Source organism: Fundulus heteroclitus, chromosome 3 (assembly GCF_011125445.2).
Source record: "Fundulus heteroclitus isolate FHET01 chromosome 3, MU-UCD_Fhet_4.1, whole genome shotgun sequence".
Classification (NCBI taxonomy): domain Eukaryota; kingdom Metazoa; phylum Chordata; class Actinopteri; order Cyprinodontiformes; family Fundulidae; genus Fundulus; species Fundulus heteroclitus.
Window position 1 is genome coordinate 24,181,802 of NC_046363.1, and position 26,501 is coordinate 24,208,302.

Below are 26,501 nucleotides of genomic sequence, written 5' to 3' on the forward strand. Positions count from 1 at the left end.
GATGTGTGTGTTTGTGGGTGGGGAACTCCTTCTAGCCAGAGAACTTTCCCGGCACTTCATTTTTCTGGCAGATTATTCAAAAGAACTCAAGCAATCAGAATGGTACGACAGCAGACTTCAGCAGTTTTGAAACCATGACAGTTCTAAACGTTGGTGTACCTTTGAAAGAAGTAACCAGGCCGTGCCTTGTTCCTGTTCTCTTTATTCCAGTCGAGAGGTTTCTGTTGTTTCTGGTTTGGGAGTGGTTTAATGTAAAAAACATGACAGCTGTAGCTCATGTCCTGGATACATCTTCACATGGCAGTTCATTGAAGCTCTAAATTCAGAACAGTCCATGTCTTGAATCTCCCTCTAAACGATTAAAGGGGACATATCATGCATTTCAGTTGTTCCTTTACAAACTGAAATCATTCATTTGTGGTCTATATAAAGTGGAAATGCAATGCTTTGTTCTGAATTCCTCATTAATTTACCCCTATGTTCTCCCTTTTTACCCCTGCTCTGAGGTGCGTCTGAGAGCAACTCGTTTTGGTGCTGTCTCTTTAAATCTGAAGGAGGCAGTTTACACCGCACCCCCCTCCAGGCTGCACAGCGCTCAACTCCACCCTGATCGGCCATTTTTGTAAAATCCTGAGGGGCGGTGTAATAAACAACTGAACATTTTGACTTACTTTCTGATTCGACATCCTTCAGCTTGGACTACAAAATTACTCAGAGAAATAAAAATGGCGGTATCGCGAACTTGGTAAACTCAAAGTCCATGACCTTGTTTAACAGTTCTGCAGCAACTACTGTGATGTAATTGTTAAAAAAAAACGTAATAGAGAACATAATGGCCTGAAAAATGTGACCCAAAAAGAAAATAAAGATTTCTATGCAGCTCCTGGAAAGGCTACATTAAACGTTTCTGTTCTCCCAGGGACTCTGATGACACAACTAAATGTATTTAAGGGCTAAAAAAGTGGATTTTGGATAATATGTCCCCTTTAAATTAGTTATTCTTCACAATCCTCTGAAACTGGCGATTGTCCCGATTCATTTTGCTTCCACTAAACTTTCCATTTCTATGCTTGGACATGGCAGACTGTGAACATACAGCTTCCATAGCAATGGCCTTTTGTGGCTTACCCTCATGTAGTGGGTATCAGTGTTGTAGTACTCGAGTCCGAGACTCGAACTCGAGTCCGAGTCATTAGCTAAATTTAGAGACTCGTGACTTGACTTGGACTTGAGCACTGATGACTCGAACTTGGACTCGGACTCCTACATTCAGATCATTCTGACTCGGAAATTGAGAAAAAGACTCGACTTTTTTTTTTATATCATTAGGCTATAATTTTAATATGTCATTAGAATATTATTTGGTGTATGATTTTAATATCTAAATTATTAGTGCAATGGAATGTTACTGCTTCATGTCATACATCACACGTCATGGCATGTTCCTACAACGAATGTTAATTTTCACTGTGGCATGCCTGGAGGAGAGATGAGTGCCCCGAAGATTGTCCATTTTTTGCGTTTAAGGATTTCACCTGCATTGGCAGAAAATGGAGTGCAAAATGCTCCATATGTAACAGAACAATTGAGGAGACATTGGGGACTACCTCAAATTTCAATCGACATCTGTCAAGACTGCATGCAGAAAAGTAAGTGACATGCTACGTTAAGTTAACGTTAACTGCTATGATGGTTGGCTAGCTAATGCCGCCACCTACAGTAGAGAGTTTGCCCATCAACAGGGTCTAACTTGGACTCGACTTGATCAATAAGGACTCGACTCGGACTTGACTCTGACTCGACTCAGATTTTTTTTAATGACTTGGACTTGAACACTGGAGACTCGAAACCTGGACTTGGACTCGAGGGATAGGGACTTGACTACAACACTGGTGGGTATACACAACGGCTGTCAAGTCAGCGGTCTACCACATGACAGTGTAGGCCTTCACAGAACATTTCTGCTTTGAAAATCCGTTTTCATTCATCTGGTCATGCATTTCAGTTTACTAAGAAACTGAATTTTGGGTTTCCATCAGCTGTGAGACACGATCATCATAATCAACAGAAAAAAAAATGCTTGTAAAAGTTTCCAAAGTGTGTAGTGGATGGGTGTACGAGTCGTACTTTTTTTACTAGAATTACTTAAATTAACTTTTTCGTGATATTCTAATTAGCTGCCTGGCCAGCTCGTCAGTAGTAGCTGAAGGTGGCGTAGCTCTGCTCACTTTGGCATGTGAAGTACGCGATCAGCTGACCATTGCAAATCATCAGAAACAACCCGCTGCCTGCGGAGGAAGCGAGATAGAGAATGAATACGCTAATTAATGACAACCAGAAGGCAAGTAGCCCCTCATGTTTCCTTACCTAAAGCCAGCCACCACTGCCACACTGTGGGAAACTCCAACATCACTGCAACGTAGAAGCAAAACAGTACACTGCAGATTTGGTCATTCGGGTGTGCACATATATAGGTAGACGAACTGTTCTGCTCCTGCTCACCCAGGCTGGTGATTACTACATGGAGGAGCGTGACAGTGAGGGCGTAGTCCCAAACCCGCCTCCTCACCACCGCAGCAAACAGAATGCCGCTGCAAAAGTAGGTGAGCTCCAAGGAGAGGAGGTTGACTGAAGGAGACAAGAAAAGTCACAAGATACAGTTGCTGTTCAAAGCTGCCGATCACACTGGCTTTGTGTTGTGTCCTCACCCAGATATTTGGAGTTAGACTCAGCAGGCTCGGTTTTAAAATCGAAAGGAATCAGCCCGTCAAACCGATCCAGCCTACACGAGGAAACATGGGAGTGTCAGGAAGGAAAGTGTCCCGTTTTAGTTAGCATCTGAAATTCGATTTCAAATGGATTTTAGTGCGTGCAAAAGTGTGCAAAAATGTCTTTAGGATCAGGTTCTGATAATGCAGCTTTTCAAATATTCACCAGACTTTCTGAATAAACTTTCTGTTTGGACTTTGGCTGCTTTTTCCTCTTATTTCGGGCCTAGAAACAATCGAAAGTTATTTTTTATGACAAAACGTAGGCACTGGATTGGAAATAAGTGGGAAGGACACGTGTTTTATTAAAGAAGAAAAATAAATCATTCAGAAAGCCCGAAGAATAGTATCAAGCCCGACTTAAATGTTTAACATGAGCTTCTGACTCCTTGGAGGCAAAATGCTAGCCAGACTTGATGGCACCCCTGTTAATTTGTGTAAAAAAAAAACAAAAAAAAACAACAGCATCCATCTTGTATTGCAGTAGCATAATCTCAAACTAAAAAACTATGAATTAAAAAACTATGAATGAGGAGAAATCTCATGTTAAGGAATAATAGTTCAAGAACTAACTATCTGTGGCACAAATGTTGATATATCTAACAGTCCCTTTACTTTAATGTTGCATTTATGTTGTACTTTATTAAACTGATAAGAGCTTGTAGGAATTTCTGATCAGTAATTCATGGCCAGACACTAGGCTGGATGCGGGCCCACGGTCAAAGCTTGGTGGGCTGCTGCAAAGAAAACTATGTCTCCATGATAATTATTAGATGCTACCTAAGTACCAACCACCTGCTTCTAAATGGTGCCAGAAGAAAACCTTTTCTGATCAACGTGTGTCAGATGAGGCTGAATTTTTCAGGGGCAAAAACTTCAAATGGGCCTGGTTTGAAAAATAAAAAGGATGAAAATGCAGAAAAAGAACATGTGGCTGGATCGACACAGAAACAGTAAAGGCCACTCTCTGCTTCAACCTTGTCGAAAGTTGCATAGGAAGGCTAAATGATGTCCCGTTTTAAGAGTGCGGTGAAATGTAATAACAGCAAGGGCACTGATAATTGTGCCAGAGGTTCTTTTGCTGGTTATTTTTTAACTGGAGACCCCCCCCACTAACAACACTGTATAAAACATGAAAGGTTGGATTTTTCTCAAATTTTCAGAGTAAACTGAGGCACTAACCTGCAGCAAAAGATAATTTCATTTGAAGGAGTTTTTACACTTCTTTACAATGATTAATAATAAATATAACTGCCAATATGTAGTCATTTTCGATAAAATGAGAAAATATTAAAGAGGTCATTTATTTCAGTAAGTCAATTCACTAAGGGAAACACAGATTGATGATGTTATAAGTAGGGCTGTGCATAAAAATCGATATAAAGATTAATATCAATATTTTAAAAAACGATTTAATATCGATATTCTGGCTTTCAATATCGATATACCTCCCAACCTCTAGGGGGCGTTATTACAGCGCAACCATTGCAGTTCACAGCGAAGGAGAGCAAGTGAGACGAATTTGTGGAACGGCCGACAGGATTTTAGAAGCTCCTTTGTCCCTAAAATCAGATGTTTGGGCACATTTTTGGTTTCTGTGACACGTTAACTGCATTGAAGCAAATGCACTTTATTTTCCTGTTAATATGTCTGTGATCAATAAATAGAACATAAACATAATATTTGGCTGATTTTGGTGATTGAATCACTGAGCATTAATTCAAAGTAATAAATATCGATATTGGAATCAAAGCAAGCTGAGCTATGTATCGAGAATCGTATCGTATCGTGAGCTCTGTATCGAGAATTGTATCGAATCGGCTCATCCTAGATGATACCCAGCCCTAGTTATAAGGCCATTATTTCTGTCAATTTTAGGTTTTCTTCCACATCCAGCTAATAAAAACACAGCATATAAGATTAGAATAATGCACTGGACCAAACACATTAAAAAAATATGTATAAATGGGGGCTAAATGAAAAGAACAGATTGAAATGTTTTGTTTCAAAAGGTACTTTTAATCTGACAAACAAGCCTCTTAGAAATCCATAATCTAATTTATTAAATGTGAATATGCACTCATCCACTGAAACATCAAATCAGATATTTTAGACATAAAGTGAGACCAAGATCCCTTAAAAAAAAAAGACTTCCAGCAAAGTTTAATCTAGACTGTAACTAAAACGTTAGTAAAATATACACCGTGCGTTGACGGCGTCACTGGCTGTGCGCATGCGCGAGCGTGAGGTTTCCACTCACCTGAAAGCACCGAAGCACACGCTCCCGATCATGTAGAAAAGCGAGTAAAATATGAGCAGACACAGCAGCAGATTGAACAGCACGGTCTGCCGGGGTGATAGAGAGAAAAAAATGGCTTATTTATTTACATTGTCTCCAGCTGCACACAGCTCCTCCTCTCGATCCAAGCTAAAGCTGAGTGTGCATTAAAGGGGCTGCTGTGGGAGGGCTCCATGTCCAACAGAGAGACAGCAGCCACCTGACCGGCTGCGGGAACATTCACGAGAAAATCTGAACGTAATTATTAGATTATTAGACACAAGAAAACATGTCGTGTCCAAATTACGGCGAGCTGGTTTTACACATTATCCCCCCCAGCCAGCAGGCGTTCAGAGACGTGTCAGCAGATTGCTTTTACGCAAACAGCAGCGCATCATAATGCACAATAGCTCCTACCTTTGAATCGACCGTTTTGCCTTTGAATGCCATTTCATGGTTTGCGGCTTTGCAGCTGATAAAACTTGATGCTTTAATGCAGACCGATGCAAGCCGCGATGCGCCGCTAATCCCGTGGAAAAGTGGACCTCTCGCGCCATCTAGCGACCAAACCATCGCAGAGGATCAAGCATGGCCGCTGCCGCTTTTACTTGTGTCCAAAATGGAAATCGTGTTCCGTGTATCTTGCCCTTCGCCATTTCGTACCTTTGCATTTGCGGTATTTTTGTACCCCACCCTACACACACACACTTTTTAGGACAAAACCCGGAACCGTCTGGCTCAGGATCTCTGGATGGAATAGAGGAGTGGACATATACCATAGGCATGCGGGCACGTTTCAAACTTGAAATAGGTTATATGACTACAGGGGGGCAGAAAATATATACAGCTGTCCGCTTCTCCCTCTATCGCCATCTTTGCTGGTGCCACTTCGTAACTCTTGTTGCTTCGTATCCGCCTTTTTGATGCAAAACAACCATAAGCCTCTCTGTTGCCTCTGGTAAAACAAAAAAAGAACTAGAGGGCATAGATCTTAAGTCACCCCTTCCTCATATTGTAATAACTTGTTGCCATTTCGCCCCTTATTTATTCTTCATATATGCTCATAAAAAAAACTTCTCACAGCGAGATATAGCTATGTAAAACTTTATCAGTAATTTTCATAGAAACTAGAAAAATATGACGGAATGATGTAACAGTTTTACTTTGTTTTCTTATAAATTTGTTTTGGACTATATTACAATTATTTTTTACAGTTGATCGCCAAGGCTCCACTGATTGAGATTAAAACTCTTGCCTAAATAAAAAATAATAATGCCAACAATAACCCCGAGCGTGCTTCTCTTAGTAGATATTTACTGGAGTCCAGCATACAGTAATTTTTACTTAATGTCGTCCTATTGGCAGGTAGGAAGGAGAACGTCGCAAAGGTACGAAATGGTCAGAAATAAATGGACGTGCCACAGATTCAGAACGTGGTTATGAAACGGGCACGAAATGGAAACAGGAAGAGACGTCAGCCTCGGTATGACATAGTGAATTGGGCATGAATTGACCACAAGTAATTTAATATTCGGGTTTTTACTACTATGTAGGCCCACAGATGAGTATAAATCCACTCGGGGGAAGTAGCTCACCGAGAGCACGAGCAGTTTTACATCCACGCATCCATTTCCACTAGCTTAGAAACGTCTTGAAATAAGACACACCTTATTAAATCCACCCAAAATCAAAACAAGACACTATAAAATATTATTTTTTAAATAAAAAAAAAAAGATTGGTGTGGCGCATTCATTCGAGAAGTTTGCGTGGGTAAAAAAAAAAAAAAAAAAACACCGAGGCTTTCGTGTTGATGTGACGCAAACTGCTGCCAGCAGCACCACCGTTGAGCTAAAACCAGCCGAGATTCTTAAATTACAAATGCTTTCGGTCGGATTAGGTAAGAAACATCACTTCACGCCAGTATGGGTGTGTTAGCGGCACGCCGTTGAGGTACACGTTTCCGTCCACGGTGGGGGGGGGGTCATTTTGAGATAAAACGGGCTGTTTAACGGGGGTTGAGTGATGCAAACAAGAGATGCAAACGGCCGTTTTCGCCATAAAGGAACCAAACGTTCCCCCAACGGTTTAGAACGGAGCCGCTGCGGTCCCTGCCTGCGCTCCATAGACACACACTCCTACTTCTCATGGTGGGGGGAGGAGGAGAGAGGAGGAACGGGGGGGGGGGGGGGGGGACATACTTTAAAGCCCTGTTCGAAGGGCAACAGGGAGGCGCGAGCCCCGCTAAAGCCTCCGGTATTCCTCAAATCAGCCCCGAACCGAGTTCTTTTGGGCGTGTTGTGAGCGAACGCAGGCCCGCCGAGAGCGAACTGAACTTTTCCCCGAGACCCAAACTTGTCGGGCAGCCGCCGCATCTTGCGCGCATGCGCATCGTTCTTATCCAGCTCTAAATAAGAGTTAAAACAGAAACGAGGTGAGTTCCACAATTTTCCTCAACAGCAAGGCCGTTAATTCTCGGTTTTTTTGTTTTGTTCCAGTTAACGTTGGCAAAAATAAATAAATGTGAAAGCCCGATCTGAGCTCGACTAGTTGGCGTCATTTCCACTTTGATTTAAAACGGCGTGAATAAATCGTTTTTTTTTTTTTTTAAGTTTCTAATGCAGAAATTCATCAGGCAACATTGTTAAATCTCATAACAGCGGCGTGGTTTTATTGTTTATGCTTTTGTGATACTCTCTGAAATATCGGCATTTTTATACAGTTATTAACCGGGAAACTTATTTATTACAGATTGTCCTTAGCTGGCTGCATCCAGTCCACAATGCTACGGCTAGCCGCTTAGCAGTCGTCCGTTCATTTCTACGGAGCGGTGTTGTGCCAAAAAAAGCGTCCCAGCCGTCAAACGCACCCTCCCGTTCAGAACAGCAATTTTTTTTAACGCATTTGTTTTCGCGAATGCATGCAGCGAAACTCGGCGGTGGCGCGGGCGGGGAGACGTTTCCCAGTCACTTCCACCCATTTCATGTATCCAAGTGTGTGCGTTGAAAGTGGGCTCTGTTTTGACGGTGGGGGTGCTTTCTGTGACACAACACCGGCGCTAGCCGACTGTTAGCTTCGGCTAGCTACCGTAGCAACCTGGGGCTGACATTCCGTGACAAGGAGAAAGTGAGGAAAAACGGGCAGAGTGAATGAAAACACCCGGTCAGGAAATTACACCGCAGGCCTCTGCTCGTGTTCGACGCGAAGCGACGTCGCACGACTAGTTTAAACGGGCAACTTGAGTAATAAACATAGTTTAAACATGTTGGTGGCCTCTTCCTATGCTCCGCCATTTTGTATTGGGCGATTGCTAATCATGGGCGCTCTTACATTCACTTTATTTATAGCTAGAATAAAACGGAGGCGTCGGTCGCGGCGTCAAACTCCGCCAGGACCACCAAGCCCCCCCTGTTGTTTACTTTGCTCCCGGTTGGACCGCGTTGCACGCACAAAATGTGACCTTAATTCAGCGTTGGAACATGCGTCAAGACCAAAACGTTTAATCGGAACAACATACGTCCTTAAACGCCTTTAAGTTTGGACAGTCTGCGCGGAAAACAGTGTTCTTCGTGAAAGCGAGGAGCTAATTGCCCTTTCCCCCGCTCGCAACCAGACAAACAGTCGTTTTTAAGAAATACCGTTAAAACAAGGAAAAGACGGACTTTTGTGATTAACTCGAACTTGACGCGTATTTCCTCCCGTCGGTCAATGGTCGTAACAAGTATTTGCCCCCATGAGGTCGTTTGTGTGCGTATTTGCCCGTTGGTTGACCGGCAAAACAATATTATTATTGAGTGTTTTGTCTGAGACAGAAGTGCATGGTGTACCATTGCGAGCCTGCGCACACTCGCCCCCTAGCGGTGATGCCCGGTGTCGCTGTTTACAAGTGCAGGTTGAATCTGGCGTTTTATTTGAGGAGATCAAAACCTTACACTGGCTGCCTCACTGTAAAACAACAATAATACTTATAATAAAAAAAAAAAAAACATCATTAATTGTACACCCCTAGTCACACGAGTCAAAGTAATGCCTCTTATGTGGGTATTGTTGCTTTCCAGGTAGGTCATATCAGAGGAGTGGGAATGACTGACACTCCACCCAGTGATGGCCTCTCCCAGGGAGCCGAGTTTGACATGATGGGAGCTCTGGACTGGAAGGACGGGATTGCCACACTGCCAGGCAGTGATATCAGGGTACAGGTTTTTCTTTTCTTTTCTGTTCTCCCATCAAATATAGTGGCTTGCAAAAGTAACGGCGCCTGATTTTCACGTTTTGTCACGCTACCGCCGCAAGCGTCGGTGTGTTTTAGCGACGTCTAATTAAATAGGCCAACGCAGAACGGTTCATACGTGTGAACAAAAAGCAAATGGTGCATTGTTGTGCAGTTTACCTTTTGTATTCATGCAAATCTGTAAAGTGTGGTGTGCTTTTTGTTGTTATTTCTATATCCATCCAGCCATTTTCTGACCCACTTAATCCCTGATGGGGTCGCGGGGATTATTTCTATATTTCTTTTTAAATTTAGCTATCTCCAAGCCTACTACACATCCCCTTCGCAGCACTGACATGGGCATGAATTTTAGGGTATTGTCCTGCCAAGTTCGTACATTTGAAGAGTGAAACCTTTGGATTGGAGTGCATCTGTGAATCTGGGTTTTCAAATCTTACCACAGGTTCTTTGTTGCATCTAGGCCTGTATTTAGCTCCAGCCATCTTCTCATCAGCTCTAATCAACTTCACTGTCCATCCTGAAGAAAAACATCGCCACAGGATGATGCCGGTGATAAATCTAAATCTATACAGCTGAAATGGTGCAGTGTTAGTGTTGAGACATAAAGTTTGGTCTATTTTTATCTAATCTGGGCTAAACTGTACAATTTTGCCAAAAATTAAAATTTTCTCTGCATTAACCGCAAACATCAAAAATGGCCTGTAGATAAAGATGTTTGTCAACGAGGACTATATAAAACAAGAAATTTAACTTTTTATTGATCAGAATATTATTATTTGGGAGGATAGCTTTTAAGAGAATAGCTTTTAATTGATTTGGACATCAATCAACTAACAAGTTAAACAGTTTGACCGATACTTAACACTATGATGAGATTCCTGAAAGTTTCTGGTAAAAAGTATGATTATATAAACTCTAAAAAAAACAAAATGTAGATTATCTCTCTGCTGCAACTCTCTTCCTTTCCATGTGGAGGCAAAACCACTTTAAACATTTTACCGACACCTAAAGGACGTTTCTGATCCATTAATCGTTACACAGCCAAAAATAGCAGACCTCTACGATTTGGAAACTTCGTCTTTTTAGAACTGCGATTATATTGCAAATGCGATAAATCGTCCAGCCCCAGAGGGACGCTTCTTCTTCCACATGCTTGTTGTTTCCCATACATAGTCTGTGGCAGACTGCAAACCGGACTTCAATAACTGTATTTTTTAAATGGCCTTCTTCTCCTTGCAACTCCTCCTGAGTTACCGAGGACCTGTTGCTTCTCTTGATTAACGCCTTCCTTGTCCATCCTGTCAGTGTAGACTGTTTTCGCTTGGCAGGGTTGCTGTTGTGCCACATTGATACGTTTGAATAATGTGTCTGAACATTGCTACTTGGGATACTGTATAATAAATCTAACCCTGCTTTAAACTTCTCCACCTGTTTCTGCCCGACACGTCTGCTGCTGTGTTCCTTGGCCTCCATGATGCTGTTAGTTGACTAATGTTCTTCACAGGGAAGCTGGATCTATACCGGCTACATCCCAATAAAACCCACACAGTCGTTTATAGTCACAACAAGTGGTGAAAAAGTTTTAACGGGTGTGAATACATTTGTAAACGTTTGCTCAAAAGCAGAGAGGCGTTGTTCATATCCGCTCATTTCCCTCCTGGTTTCAGTTCCGGATGACAGAGTTTGGGACCCTCGAGATCGTCACAGATGTAGAGGTCAAAGGGCAGGAGGCCGAGCCTAATCGTGAGACCCTGAACCCCGCGCGGTCTCACACCCCCACCCCCCCACCAGAAGTCCAATCACAACCCAGCACGGCCACAGCCGCGCTCGTTCAGAGCAAGCCGGGCTCATCTCAAGTTAAAGGTGGGACGGTCTCTGTTGTTGTGCCGCTTTTTAGAATCTGCTTCTATTTATTACCCAAAGATCCCTCAGTTTTGACCCCTTTTCATGTTATATATGTTTGAGCTTCACTGCAAAAGCAGAACTAGAAATAAGTAAAATGTTAATGTTAAAATGAGTATATTTGTCCTTGATTTGAGCACGTAAATAAGACTATCTGCCAATGGAAGATTTTTGCACTTAAAATAGGAACAATTCATCTCCATCATCTTATTTCAAGTGCAGGATGTCTAATTATCTTATTTTAGGGGTCAAAATACTCATTCCATTGGCAGATAATCCATTTTACCTACTCAAATCAAGGATAAATACACTAACTTTAGGAACATTTTACTTATTTTTAGATCCATTTTTGCAGTGTTCCTGTTTGAGCTTCTTGCTCTTGTTTTCAGAGGAGAACCCCGGTGTGGAGGTCGGCCCCAGGGTCAAAGCTGGTCCTGGTGCTGACACGGGTCCAAACGGGGAGGTGTCCAGGTGTCGGGCCTGTGGTGGGCACGTTTCCAGGCATGCCCTTATAGAGGGAAAATACTGCAGCGCTTGTGTTCAGCCTTCCAGTGGCAGGTAAAAAAAAATAAATACATGTAGCTCCTTTCGGTGCGGCCATTTGAAATGGTCTGATGTGATCTTTCTTCTCTTTGTTGTTTTAAAGATCTTCTCCAGGAGAAGCGCGAGACGGCCAAGCAGTGGAAGGTGAGCGCCTGGGGAAACGGGTCCGCAAAAAGAGGAAGATCTACATGGATTCTGGCGACGAAGAGGAGGACAATCATGAAGAACCAGAGGTGAGGACAGCACCATAAATATAACTTTACATTTGCCTCCAAATTAAGTCAGCTATCGTTTATTTATGTTTTGATTGAAGATGTTAACACCATGTTTAACTTCTTGTTCGGACAGGAAAAGGCCAAGGCTACCAAAGGCAGGAGGGGAGCCAAAATGGCCAAACTTGGTAGGTTGTTGCTAATGAAGCAAGGGTAAAAAAATATAAAATTACATGATTCAAGTATCAGAAAAAATAATTTTAACTTCAAAATGTAACTAAAGGGCTCTGAATATAAGTAGGTTTCAAGCAGGGATTTAAAATAATACTTAATCTTAGTAGCTTCAAAGGGGCGAATGTAGCTTGTTCATACATAGGAAATGTGTTATTTTCTATCTTTTCTATCATTTGTATCCATCTGTCCGTCCTTCCGCCTACCTACTGGTCAGTTCACACTGCAGAAACAGAACTAAAAATAAGTAAAATGTTCTTAAAATTTGTGTATTTTTCCTTGATTTGAGCAGGTAAATAAGATCATCTGCCAATAGAATAAGATTTTTGCACTTAAAATGGGAACTATTCATCTTCATCATCTTATTTCAAGTGCAGTATATCTAATTATCTTATTTTAGGGGTCAAAATACTCATTCCATTGGCAGATAATACTATTTACCTGCTCAAATCTAGGACAAAAACACAAATTTTAAGAACATTTTACTTATTTTTAGATCCGTTTTTGCAGTGCAGCCACCCATCAGTAGATATGTATCGGGGAAAAAGGAAAATGAAGTCTGGAAAAATGTTCTTCTCTTCAGACTTCAATCCATATTCTCTTTAAATCCATCCACCCACTCACACAAAACCCTTCAAATCATCATCATCAACTTTTAAAACGTCCTTAACAGGACAGAGAACTCTGGAAATTGGAGTTTGGAAAAGTGAGACATTTTTGCACATGAGAAACGTGTCAGGGAGGTCCTTCTTACACATCAGACAGATTCCATGTTTGTTTACATCTGTTTCAATCTTCAGTGACAGCCGCGCCCAATAAGAAGCGGGCATGGAGCTGGCCCGCTTACCTGGAGGAGGGCCGAACTGTTGCTGCACCCCTGAAACTTTTCAAAGAGGTACAAACTGTCATTTTACCTTCTCTCTCTCGCTCTCTTTTTTGCTTTAAGGTAGTGTTTCATTTATCCAGTTGTGTTGTGCGTTTGCCTTGCAGCACCAGTCGTTTCCTCAAAGCAGGAACAGTTTTAAGGTTGGGATGAAGCTGGAAGGCCTGGATCCATCTCACCCATCTCTCTTCTGTGTGCTCTCTGTTGCAGAGGTGGGAATACTGTTTTAAGTCTGTGTTTGATCAGAAGTCAGAAAATGTCCTCCTTATTGCAGGCTTCTCGTGTCGTCCTACAGATCCAAGGTTACAGAGTTAGACTCCACTTCGATGGTTACCCAGAATGCTACGACTTCTGGGCCAACGCTGACTCGTGGGACATGAAACCAGCCGGGTGGTGTGAGAAGAACGGACACAAGTTATTACTGCCGAAAGGTAGTCGGCGACATTTTCATTTATTCAGCATACTTTTTTAAATAAAACAACCGCCTGGAATATCTATTTTTTATTTTTTTTTTACTTCACTGTAGGCTGTAAAGAAGGGGAGTTTAACTGGAGCATGTATGTGAAAAACTGCAGAGGCCAACTGGCTCCAAAGCATCTTTTTAAGAGCCTCAACACGGTGAGTCCCAACCAAACGACGGACCACGAACATGAGCGGATTCGATCCAGTTTATGTCCGGCTGCACGGTGTCACTCATCTATTCCCCCTGGCGGCTCTGGTTGCAGTCCGTGACTCCATCAGGATTTCGAGCAGGGATGAAACTGGAGGCGGCGGACAGGAAGAACCCGTCGCAGATCTGTGTAGCAACAATAGCTGCTGTTGTTGACAACCGCCTTCTTATTCATTTTGACAGCATGGATGACGCACGCGATTATTGGTAGGAAGTTCATTACCCAGTACTTGCTATGCGGTAGGGCTGGACGATAATTCAATAACGATGTATATCGATTGGTAGATGAGTGGTTCAATAGAAAAAAATGGTCAATAAAAAGTTGAATAGATGAACAATTTTCCTTTCATTTGGCATTCCAGCTTATCATATAGGTTAATATTACAGTCATTACATCCTCCCAACCAATCACAACACAGACCCAGGAAAACGACTTCACCAGCCGTCAAATATTCAGAGAGCGTGTGTTGTTTTTTTAAGACTTAATATTTGGTAAATATTTGGTTAAATAAAGGGTTGTGTTTGAATTCAGTGTTCTTTATTTAAAACGACAACATAAAATAGCCAGAACAGCACTTAAATTATATATATTTTTATTTTTTTTCTCGATAATTATCGATATCGAGAAATATTTCCATTTTATCGATATGCTTTTTATATATATATATATATATATATATATATATATATATCATCCAGCCCTACAATGTGGACCTTGTATTATAACAAGCTGACAAACATGGAGTTGAAAGTTTTTTTAAAGTCTAAATGTTAAAAAAAAGTCTGTTATTAAATTTTATGTTTTTTTTTAACTTGGTTTTTATCTATTTTCATGCGAGGTGTGATGCGAGCAGTCCATACATCCATCCGGTTGGTTTCTGTGAAGAAGCTCAGCTGACTCTAACAACTCCACCTGGTAAGTGTGTTTTAATGCAACTATTGGGTCACACTGCACGCTTTGCTAATATCTTAGCATTACCACAGATAAACGGCAATAAAACCAGAGTCTGGGACAAAGTTACTGAAATATATGCACCAAGAGACACTGACTATAAGCAGAGCATAACCGCAGTTATGCGTGTTGTTCACTCAGGAACCCAGTGTGTAAATAATTTGTAATCTTTGCAACATAGGTTTTATTTATCAGGTATTAAAAGTGAGATTCCAGTAATAATTCTTATTTTCTTCTCCTTAGAATATAAGGATCCCCAGAATTTCTCATGGGAGAAGTACATGGAGGAAACGGGGACACAAGCTGCTCCTGCACGGGCTTTCAAACCGGTAATATTTGTCTCTTAGACCAAAGAGGCAGTGCTGCTAACTTCTTTTAGGAGGTTAATATTATTTGTCTGAAACATTCCCAAAAACGACCCTACCTTGTCTCTCCTAACCTGAAACACCAATAATTATTTAACTTAGTCACTGTTACATTTTTCACTTCTGCAAACTTATTATAGTTTCTGGTGCCACAAAAATAATTTTTTTATGTCACTGAATTGATATGGCTGCCTTTTTTTTTTGGTGTTCTTTCATCTTGAGTTGAAAACAAAGCAACTGACTAATGCCCAGAAATGCAGAAACTCTCCAGTGTTTGCTACTTTTGATCGTTTCGTGTTTAAAACAAACCGTTGTGTGTTTGCAGCGACCCCCTCATGGTTTCCAGGCTGGCATGAAAGTGGAAGCGGTCGATAAGAGGAACCCCATGCTCATCCGCGTCGCCACCATAGTGGACACAGAAGACCACCGACTGAAGATCCACTTTGACGGGTGGAACATGGATTACGACTACTGGGTCGAGACCGACTGCCCAGACCTGCACCCAGTTGGATGGTGTCAGAAAACTGGACATCCGCTGCAACACCCCAGCAGTGAGACATGTTGCTTCTTTTTTTTTTTTACACGCTTTGCCCCATATATTTTCAGGGTCACTTTCATCAAACGAGTCCCCAGCATTGCATAATTGCTGCCTTGTGTTTACATATTTCAGGCACAAGTGATTTATCGCCTGCCCCGGGACAAGGCTGTCCCACCCCAGGATGCAACGGGGTTGGACACATAAGAGGACCTCGCTATGGGACACATTATACGTAAGTCGCTCGTCTTCAGATGTAGCCTCTTTCTTAGTCGGCGCCGCATTTCTACATGCGCCAGCTGCTAAAGTTTGGAATTTGATGTAGGCGTTTACCAGGATAGTATGAGAAAAGGAAACAAAAGATAGATCCAGAGATCCATCCCATTTTTTTTTCAGTTTTGGTAAAGTTTGTTAAAATAAATAAATATTTCCAGTTACAGCCTCTGAAAGCTCCATCTATCCGTCATCCGTCGGTCCTTTCAGCTGTTTGCACATTCACACGTGAATCCGTCCTTTCTCTTGCAGCATTTAGATTTAGAGCTGCCATGATTTCAGTGTAAATGTGTGTAGTTATACTTTAAGTATGGGCAAACAAAAAGGATTCAAAGTTTTGGAATTTCATTTCAGTAAAAGTATGAAATCTTAGCGTTAAAAAACATCTCCAAACTCTGTTTACAATTTTTAAATCTGTTTTTATCCAAATATTTGTTGTCCACGTCCTCCTGCTTTACTACAAGGAATACATGTTTTAATTGCTCTATATTTCAGAATTAGTTATTTTTCTTATTAAACTTAACGGCTGCTGCCCTGTAAACCCTAAAAACCATTTCAGCCTTTTATATCTATGAGGTCTGATGCCCTTCGTTATTCCTCTCTCACGGTATAAAAAGAGGACAGGAGACTCTGTGTTCTCAGATGTCAATAATATTTGTGTGGGTGGCTCGCGATCTAAATGTGTTGCTGCTCTCTGTGTTTGTGAGAATCAAAGGGATAATGGCAGCCTCCACCTCCCGTTTGTCGCGCTGTGTCTGATGCCAGGAATGTAAAATAAATGTAAATGGCTGCTATCTGCCAACGTGAAAGGTCTGGATGGTCTTCCTGTGTGCAGCCAGGTGAGCTGCCCTTACTCCGAGATAAACCTGAACAAGGAGGGTTTGTTGCCGGATCGTCTGGGTGGAGAGCGACTTCTGGTTCTCAGCGGTCCTCCGCCCCGGGGCCGCCGCCCCGACCCTCCCCCCAACAATCCAGCTCAGACCACATCAGCACCGGCACAGAACGATGCACCCGTGGATCCTCAGAGCAGGTGTGTTACCTGAACACTTAGAAGACCACCTTTTAACAAAAAACAAAGCAGTTCTCTTAAAAAGCTCCCCAGCATGACAGCAGTGGTCAAAGGTTGGAGGCGTGGGTGGATTTAACCCGATTTTGATTCCAGAAAGGGTTTCAAACAATGTTATTTGCTCATTGATATGCACTCTCGTATAGTGCGTCTGAAGCTAGCGTGTTTGTTGCTAGGAAACCGGCGGCCGGGGAAGCTGAGCGCTCAGATTGCAACAACCAGCCGGAGCCACAGGGTGGAGCCAACGAGCAGAGCCACAATGGAGCCAGGCCTAAAAGGTTCCTGTCGCTCAGCATTTCCTCCCGCAGAGAGGAGCCAGAGCCTCGTGGCCAAAAGTCTTCTGAACTTTTCTGTTGTTGTTTCTCTTCAGGATGGCTCCACTTCCCAAGTATATAAAAATGCACTATGTCAAGGATGAGATCAGTGATGGAAAATGTAAGCTGGATGGGGGGGGCTATAAGGTGGGGACTGAAGGCAAGCACATCGGTTCTGCATCCCACTGACTGCTGCTCTGCTCTCCGTCTGCAGCCTCCCCAGAAACCATCTCCCTCCAGCAAGCTCTCCACGAGTCCGTGTTCTCCCCCGGCATCTCCGCCTCCCCCCCGCACAGAGTGGCTCTTTGCTGGGACAAACACTGCCAGCTGCTGCCGGAGGTCCTGGGGCTGACTGCCAAGAGAGTGGCCGCTTGGAGCGCCGAGGAGGTCAGACACGTCTGCACGCTGCGTTTAGCACACGAGAGACAGACAGGCTCCTCGTTCACTCGTCCAGCACGGACGACAGCTAGTCGTTCAGCTGAACCGCGACACCGAATAAATATTCAAGATCCAGACTAGGAACAGAGGTTTGATAAAGACTGGAAGGTATTTTGTTAGGAAAGGCAGAGGTACGAAGAAATCAACTAACCTAAAGTGGGTGATTATTTTTATTTTTATTTTTTTTTTTAACTTGATCTGCACTGACTGCTGATAGTCACGTTGGAAACTCAAAAATACGATCCTTTTTTCAATAAACAATGGCGGCGTTCTAGGCATTACCAGGCCACGCTCACAGTCTTTGGTGAGGATGTCATTACTGAGCAAAGAAGACTTAAAGTCGGCTATTATCTGTATCATTAAGCTGTTTAAAATTAAGTCGGGGGGGCAGAGATGTAGGAATTGAAAAGGCAGAGAATGACAAGAAATATCAAAGTTAAGGGTAAGGTTCAAGGGAAAAGGTGTCAGCCCCGTCCTCCAGGGCCGTTGTCCTGCAACTTTTAGATGTAGCTCTCCTTCAGCACAACTGAATCAAATACTTAGGTCACTAGCACACCTCTGTAGTATTATTTTTTTTTATTGCATGCTGAAGAGGCCTTCAGCCTTTATAATGAGGTGTGCTGGACCAGGGAGACTTGAGGCTCAAAGTTCCAGGACATCAGCCCTTTAAGGTTGGAGTTTGACAGCCTTGCATCTAGGGAATATGTACGTGAGTCTGCTGTTTTTTTTTAATCCTGGCCAAGCCAATCAAGCTAATTGCTAATAAATCCGGTTTAAAATCTAAGCCGTTTCTTTTTCAGTAAAACCCTGTTTCACAGCAGCTGCTCTCTCACACATGATGTGTGATGTTGCCTCCTAGAATAAATAATTAATGACGGCTCATGGCAGCAAGGCTAGAGGAAAAGATTTTCAATGCCGTTCTTGTCCTCCTGTGTCGTGGTTCTTAAACAGATGCCAGAATCGACTAAAACCAGTGCAGGAATGTCAAATTTAACAAGAACCATGGACTGAAAGCCGGACACAGGATTGTTACGGGTGCATCTTTCTAGATTACCACTGAATGGCTGAGATTCTGCTCACGCTCATTTTTATCTGGTTTCCTTTTGTCCACTAGGTGGCCGGTTTTGTCAAAGGACTTCCAGGATGTAAAGAACACGCTGCTACTTTTAAAACAGAGGTGAGCGCTTCCCTTGTTCCCCAAAAGATCTGTTCATCTCCTTAAATGATGGACCCGGCTAATACCTGGCCGTTATTGACACACAACCTTGTTTTGCAATTTTTACTAAATCATAAGCTTAAAAACTGTGATGAATCCATCGTTCCTTCTGTGCCTTTTAAAACTGAACTGACTTAATTGTGTGAGGGCTTCTGTTTGTAGAAGAGCTTTTCCTCCAACTTGTTACCAGGTTAGTTTTCATGAAGCAGATTGGGACTAGAGCTCTAATAGAGAGACTCGGCAGCAATAATTTATTGTGTTGCCTCCGTTTGTTTAATATTTAATTATTACTGGCATCTGTGTGTCATCTGGTGTTTGTGGTTCTTTGTGTGCGTGCTGTTGGTAATTTATCCACGTTTGAGCACTTTTACCTAAAAGATAAAGCATTTTGTTATTTAAAAACAGAGAAAACATTTTTATGACTTTTCTTACTCATAAAATGAACTTTATGGTGGATTAATTTAAAAGTTGTGTTATTTAGAGATACCAGAGCTAAAGTGGCCGGACACAAACGAGCATTGTAACTTTCAGATTTTTATTTGTAAAAAAAAAAGGGAAAACGATGGTAACTTTTCCCTTTTCTCAATCGTGTACTGCACTGCAAAAAGAGAACTAAAAATAAGTAAAATTTTCTTGAAATGAATATATTTGCCCTTGATTTGAGCAGGTAAATAAGACTATTTGCCAATGGAATAAGTATTTTTACTCCTAAAATAAGATAATTAGATAAACTGCACTTGAAATAAGACAATGGAGATGAATTGTTCCTATTTTAAGTGCAAAAATCTTATTCCATTAGCAAATAGTCCTATTTACCTGCTCAAATAAAGGAAAAATACTTTAAATTTAAGAAAAAAAATTCTTATTTTTAGGTATATTTTTGCAGTGTGTGTTCACTTAAAATCCCAAATAAAACACTTAGAAGTTTGTTTTTAGAGGGGTATGAATACTTTTGAAAGGCACTGTGTGTAATCCCTGCTAGATTCTCTGCACAAACACAATTGTTACATTTTGCCTTGAAAAACAGTTAATTTGTGAAATCCAAAAGCTTCAAACTGATTTAAAATACACCAGTAATAATACATGTGGTTTTTTTTTTTTTTCCCAATTTCTTTTTAGCAAATAGATGGCGAGGCCTTCCTGCTGCTTACCCAAGCGGACATCGTTAAGATCCTGTCCATCAAGCTCGGACCCGCTTTAAAGATCTACAACTCCATCCTGATGCTGAAGAGCGCTGACGAAGAGTGAGACCCGACTTCAGGGGGGGGGATCTGCCCCTCGGACCAGAGCCCTCAGTCTCCAGACCGGACCTTTTTGTTAAAAAGAACATAATAATCCAACCAGAACACGGCCAATTAGTTTTGCTCTGCTGTGGTGCAACTTCAAGAGGAGGAGAGAAAGCCTTTTTCTGGAAGGTGTCCCATCGCTCCCCTCTTCCTCCAACGACGGTCCATCTTGAAAGAGTATTTTAAGACGGCACCGAAGATTTCCTAAACCTGACTTGTGTTTGTTTACAGAAGCTTAAAAGAAAAAAAAACCTGCAGGCGCCTCTAAGGCTTCTCGATGATGTATAGTTTACAGAATGAATTTATTGTCCCGGTTGTTAGATTTCCTGTTTGTAAAAGAAATGGTGCTCTGGCTCAGCAGGTAGAACAAGTATTATTATTATTATTATTATTATTATTTTCATTTTAAAAAGCTGCAAAATACAATCGTAAAATAGTGAGAATATTTTAAAATGTGAAACCCAAGGGAGCAGGGGCACTTCAGCTCGTCTGCTGTAAATTGGAGGGACATGGCTGCTCGGCAGGCTCAAAGAGCTCGACTGTTGGGTTAATGTGGAGTTGGCCGGCGTTCGGATTCAGCGGGGATCCTTCAGACGCCGTCTTTGTTTGCGTGCAGATCTGATTTGGCTCGTTTGAGAAACGGAGACGCAACTTCTCCCACCGTCCTCTGCCCGGATGTCGCGTTTCTGGCCAGCGGATCGCTTCGGGGACGAGCGGCCAGGGCCGACTCGGTAAATCAAGGCACCTTTCCTGTCGCTAAAGGTGAAATGGACGCTGAACCAGCTGTTTGTTTTTTTGTTGTTTGTTTTTTTTTGTAGCAACACATGAATATGAATGTTAAACAGCTTAAAGTTGTTTTGACATCCGCCTCATTGTTCCTGGCTCGAACAGGCCGACTTTGAGTGTAAATACAGCTGAAATGAGAAGCCTCTCTCTCTCTCTCTCTCTCTCTCCCTACCCAGGTTTCCTGCTTTGTTATGCAACGACTAATAATCTGTGCGGGCTGGGAAGGCACGAAGGCAGCGAACCGATTGGGGGGGGGGAAGCGATTTTTAATGGTAAGGGGCGGGCCTCGGTCGGCGTGTTTGTAAATATGCGTGTACCGCAGCGAGTCGGATGTTTACATCAGTAACTGTTGATATGCAAACAGCTTTTATTTATGTTTTGTAAATTATGGGATAATGGTACGCTGCTCTGCCTCCTCTGACGGAACGTGTGAACGGGAGACAATAAAAGAGATGCACACTGTCTGCTGCTGTCCTCATTTAACCCCCGCCATGTGAACACACGTCTGAGGCTGCGCTCCATGTCTGCTCGTCTGTTTACATATTTGCCATGTTGGGCAAATCACGCACGGCGCTCTCAGCGCCTTGTCCGACGGTACGCTTCAGACCCGCCGACTTCAGCAGAGGGCAGATTATCTTCTGGTTTTAGTTGGTTTGTGTGAATGTGAGGCGCTGAAGTCACATTTGCCCTCTGCGTTTATTAGTGAAGCCTCGTCTTTTGGTATCATTAGCTCTGATATTATTTAATTTATTCCATTTAAGTAAATTGTTTCGTTGCTGATTAAAAAAAAAAAATCGTTTTTTTTAACAACCTCTGCTGTTATTACTAACACAGCCTCCTGTTACCAGTAGGCCACGTCGTCTTCTATGACATTTCACGAGCTTTGACTATTCCTGGGTGTCTACATCATCCCCGGTCCTCTCCTCTCATCTGCTCCCCCCACAGGTTTTCTACAGGATTTGATTTGTGTCTGCTCTGTGTAGAGGTGGTCGTAGGTTGGGGATCATAGTCCTAAAACACCTCTTTGTGACCCATTTTCAGTCTTCTAGCAGAGGCCACACAGCAAAAACAGAACTAAAATTAAGTAAAATGTTCTTAAAATTAGTGTTTTTGTCCTAGATTTGAGCAGGTAAATAAGATGATCTGCCAATAGAATAAGATTTTTGCACTTAAAATAGAAACAATTCATCTACATCGTCTTATTTTAAGTGCAATATATCTGATTATCTTATTTTATGGGTCAAAATACTCATTCCATTGGCAGATAATCTTATTTACCTGCTCAAATCTCGGACAAAAACACTAATTTTAGGAACGTTTGACTTATTTTTAGATCCGTTTTTGCTGTGCACCCGAGTTTTATTTTAAATCTGCCTGATGCCATTCACCCCCGTGGAAGAGAAATGGGCCCACAGCATCACAGATTCCCCACCATGCTTTCCTGTGACCTTTAGGTGCTTTTTAAACGTAGCATTGTTTTGTTTCAAGTCAAACCAACCTGGAGTGTTAGAAAACGTCAACCCCAGTCTCACCTGACTAAAGCACATCATTCCTGTGAATGAGGGATCTTGCACTGCAAAAACAGAACTAAAAATAAGTAAAATATTCTTGAAATTGGTGTATTTATCCTTGATTTGAGCATGTAAATAAGATTATCTGCCAATAGAATGAGTATTTTTTTACCCCTAAAATAAGATAATTAGGTAAACTACACTTGAAATAAGATGATCGAGATGGGTTGTTCCTATTTTAAGTGTAAAAATCTTATTCCATTGGCAAATAATCTTATTTACCTGCTAAATCAAGGAAAAATACACTAATTTAAAGAAAATCTTTCTTATTTTTAGTTTTATTTTTGCAGTGTGCGCTTTAGTCGGTTTCCTAAACTCCACATATTTAGGTGTGCAGTTATTTTTATTGTCCTCTCCTCCAACCCATATTTCTCTCAATCAAGTATATTGATTATGGATAATTGGTAAACCTGGCATGCTGTTATTTGCTGCTGTGATTAAACAGTCAGCTTTTTTTTTTTAAAAAAAACAGGGTAATTTTGAAATATTGAAATAATTGGTTGTCTCTCATTTCTGAATGGGCATGCATTCCTCTTCTGCGTGTTACTATATGAAGACACTTGGATGGTCTCTTAATGACCTTGATGCATAACATCAATTTTCAGGTATCAAAACGCCGGAGGTTGCAGAAAGTAAACAGGAAAATGTATGTTAATCGTAATCAATTTTACAATAATTAAGTGTTTTAATTACATGGCTTTCTGCATCGTTCGGTCCTAGTTAGTTGCTGCTAGGGCTACACAAAAATGTGTCATTATGGAAATATCACTGATCGCAATGAACCGCTTGGAGTGGAATAAGCGTTGGCTAATTATTTAAGAACCGTGCATTCAGGCTCTCAGTGCCCCTAATAAGTTTGGTGGCATTTGTTGTTTAATGCAACATGAAGGTAAACAGATAAGAAACTACAGCTAAGTTGTTTCATTGCCAAAACGTCACAAGTTGGACAGAAGCAACGTTTGATTAAAACCGTGTGTTTGAGATGGAAATTAATGTTTTTGTTTTTCAGTACCTGGATCGACTAATTATCTGGAGTCTACGTTTGCTACGATACTAAAGAACATTAACACTTTAATTTTTGTTGTTTAAGTCACAAACTGTATTATTGCATCATTTACCAAAACTATGAAATATCACAACTTTTACCAATGTTTTGTAGTCCTGATGTTTTATCCCAGGGGATAAAAAGAAAATCTTAGATTTCCAATTAAAAGTTCCTACACATTCAGGTCAACTTCAAAGTATAATTATGAGTTACAAAAAAAATTCTTCCATAATTGGACGTGCCATTAAACTAATTAAGGAAAATAGATCTGGAATTTTTCCTTCATTTATTGTTTTCAAATAAAATTGAGTCTTTCTGAAATTTTCAGGGTGAGAACATGATACAGAAATAAAACATTAACTTATTTCAAAGCTTATTCGTATCTTTTCCAGGGTAAGTGAGGAGTGCTGAATACATTCATACATTCAAAAGTAAGCAGTATAGTATTTTTTTTACAATTTTGAATTAACATGACAGTAACGACATAAGAACCTTTATTAATCTATTGACACTTTGCGCAAATGCCATTTTCCTACTATTTCTTTTTACATTAATGGGTATATCTCAAATTTTTTTAAATATCGCGAAAAAGTAAAAAGTGAAGCATAAATTGATTACATTACACAAATGTTTATTTTTTGTAATTTGGATGATCATGGCTTACAAATAATGAAAACCCAAAATGAACTAAGAAAATTCAAATATTGGAAAGTCATGCTATCACACCCTAATCAGTTTACTACAAAACACCTGCAAATGTTTCCTGAGCCTCTCGGACACAGCAGCCCATGTGTAGCTGCACTTTTTTCTTCCACTCAACTTTCTGTTGATATTTTTGGATACAGCAATCAGATTCTTTAACGAGGGTCTATTGTTGCTTATCCTCCATGTAGACGGTGTCAATGACTGTCTTCTGAACATCTGTTAATTTTAAAGAATTTTCATTTTTAGTATTCCTGAATGTCATGAAATCAGTTTAAAGGTGCCATGACATCACTATATAAACTATTTCATGTAGTTGCTTTTACTGCATATGTAAATTCTCCAAAGAACTTCATAAAAAAAACAAAATCAAAACCTCAGCTTATTGTTTTGTCAAGCCAAATGTCCCTCCTCAGTAAAATGGTTGGTTGTGGTAATGGTATGCAGACCTACTAAGCTGACTTCTCTCTGATTGGCTACTACCATATTTGGAAAACCGGTCACTCTCCTAACAGAGCACTTCGCTCTCAGACTGCAGGTCTGCTGGTGGTTCCTAGAGTCTCTAAAAGCAGAATGGGAGGCAGATCCTTTAGCTATCAGGCTCCTCTCCTGTGGAACCAACTCCCAGTTTTGGTCCGTGAGGCAGACACCCTGTCTACTTTTAAGACTAATCTTAAAACTTTCCTTTTTGACAAAACTTATAATTATAGTGGCTTAGGTTACCCTGAGCTATCTTTATAGTTATGCTGCTATAGGCTTAGGCTGCTGGAGGACATCAGGGTCTATTTCTCTCACTTTGCTGAGTTCTCCTATTGTTCTCCAATTTACATTGTTTGTTGTTATTTCAACCATTAACTTTATGTTCTCTCTGTGTTTTTTTTTCTTCATAGTAGGTACTCCTGGTCTTGCATTCTGTTAGCTGTAACATCATCCAGGGAAGACAGATCATCCGCTATTACCATATAACATGGAAAGGATTCCTGGATCAATTTGTGCTTCTGTGCTTTTATGTCTCTGCTCTGTCTTCTCTAACCCCTAGTCAGTCGAGGCAGATGTTCACACTGATCCTGGTTCTGCTGGAGGTTTTCCTTCCTGTTAAAGGGGAGTTTTCCTCTCCACTGTCGCTTCATGCTTGCTCAGTATGAGGCATTGCTGCAAAGCCATCAACAATGCAGATGACTGTCCCTGTGGCTCTACGCTCTATCAGGAGTGAATGCTGCTTGTCAAGACTCGATGCAATCTGCTGGGTTTCCTTAGATAGAAAACTCTTTGACCAATGTGGATTATTTGATTGAATTTGACTTTGTAAAATGCCTTCAGATGACGTGTTGTTAATTGGCGCCGGCCCACCAACGTTTGTTTAAATAAACATTTAAAATCACTGAGCGCATGCCCAACACGCTCTCAGTGGACACCCGTGGAGCATAAACACTTTGATACCAAGCTCAGATCATCCATAAAAATACTGGAAATGCACACGTTACCTTTACGTTCTGCCGGATATTGTGCAACCATCTAGTGTTGGTTGTCCGTGCTAGCTCACTGAAAGATTGATGTGATTGTTTACGTGCAATGAATGAACAATGTGAGTGAGCCTTCATTTGTAATTCCATGTATAAAATTAAATAAGATTTAGCTTATATAAAATGGCACGTCAAGTGTGTTGGTTTATGCTAATTTATCTGTTTCATTTAAAATTGATCAAAGTCGGGTTGTATGCATCACAGAAAAGTTAGTTGCTGCTAAGTAGTTGATTATTTGTGCCCCACTTAACTCATCATGCCAGAGACGCCACTGATTGGTGCTCCATAAATAAAATTGAGTTGAATTAAATTAAATCAGTTTATATCAAGCCATGTAACAAAATGACCTAAAACCATAACACTTGCTATTTAGGTGCTCTAAATGTTCCCTAAATTATCTATAGATAGTGTCCAAGCACATGCTTCAGCTGCGTTGCGCTTCCAACTAGAACCCAGAACTGCTGCATGTGACGCCCACATGTGGCCCACATGGAAAGTCCCCCTCAAACCAACAGTGTTCTGTGTGGGCCACATCCGACCCACATGCAGCAACACGAAACTCACTAAACTACCTTGTCCAAAAGAACCAGGTGCCCTGTGTTGCATTCGGTGTAGCTGTTGGTGTAACATCTGGTCCTGTGACACGTGTTGACACAGCGGGGGAGGGGTCGAGTCAACATGTGGCCCATATTTGAGATAAACTAAATAAAACT

At 41.4% G+C, this 26,501-nt stretch overlaps 2 protein-coding genes across 4 annotated transcripts; one reads left to right on the plus strand and one right to left on the minus strand.

The window, feature by feature from the left end:
• Positions 1 to 1,398: 1,398 nt before the first annotated feature.
• LOC105915281 (transmembrane protein 244) lies at positions 1,399 to 5,689 on the minus strand. Its single transcript, XM_012849336.3, has 6 exons — positions 5,464 to 5,689; positions 5,029 to 5,114; positions 2,709 to 2,782; positions 2,503 to 2,628; positions 2,368 to 2,412; positions 1,399 to 2,288 (listed from the first exon to the last, which is right to left on the minus strand). Exons 1-6 carry the CDS (start codon positions 5,617 to 5,619, stop codon positions 2,194 to 2,196), a joined length of 582 nt encoding a protein of 193 aa, XP_012704790.2. The 5' UTR covers positions 5,620 to 5,689; the 3' UTR covers positions 1,399 to 2,193.
• A 1,182-nt stretch (positions 5,690 to 6,871) lies between these two features.
• l3mbtl1b (L3MBTL histone methyl-lysine binding protein 1b) lies at positions 6,872 to 21,409 on the plus strand. Of its 3 annotated transcripts, none has more exons than XM_036133718.1 (21): positions 6,872 to 6,944; positions 9,103 to 9,237; positions 10,943 to 11,138; positions 11,567 to 11,735; positions 11,824 to 11,953; positions 12,069 to 12,120; positions 12,964 to 13,058; positions 13,154 to 13,258; positions 13,342 to 13,477; positions 13,573 to 13,664; positions 13,772 to 13,923; positions 14,556 to 14,632; positions 14,912 to 14,997; positions 15,359 to 15,584; positions 15,704 to 15,803; positions 16,677 to 16,871; positions 17,084 to 17,185; positions 17,278 to 17,342; positions 17,436 to 17,608; positions 18,774 to 18,836; positions 19,995 to 21,409. In XM_036133718.1, exons 2-21 carry the CDS (start codon positions 9,127 to 9,129, stop codon positions 20,121 to 20,123), a joined length of 2,454 nt encoding a protein of 817 aa, XP_035989611.1. In that variant the 5' UTR covers positions 6,872 to 6,944; positions 9,103 to 9,126; the 3' UTR covers positions 20,124 to 21,409. The 3 variants fall into 3 exon arrangements, with proteins under 3 accessions (XP_035989611.1, XP_035989603.1, XP_035989617.1); XM_036133710.1 differs by lacking the exon at positions 6,872 to 6,944 and adding an exon at positions 7,252 to 7,478; XM_036133724.1 differs by lacking the exon at positions 6,872 to 6,944 and adding an exon at positions 7,688 to 8,070.
• The last annotated feature ends 5,092 nt before the right edge of the window (positions 21,410 to 26,501 follow it).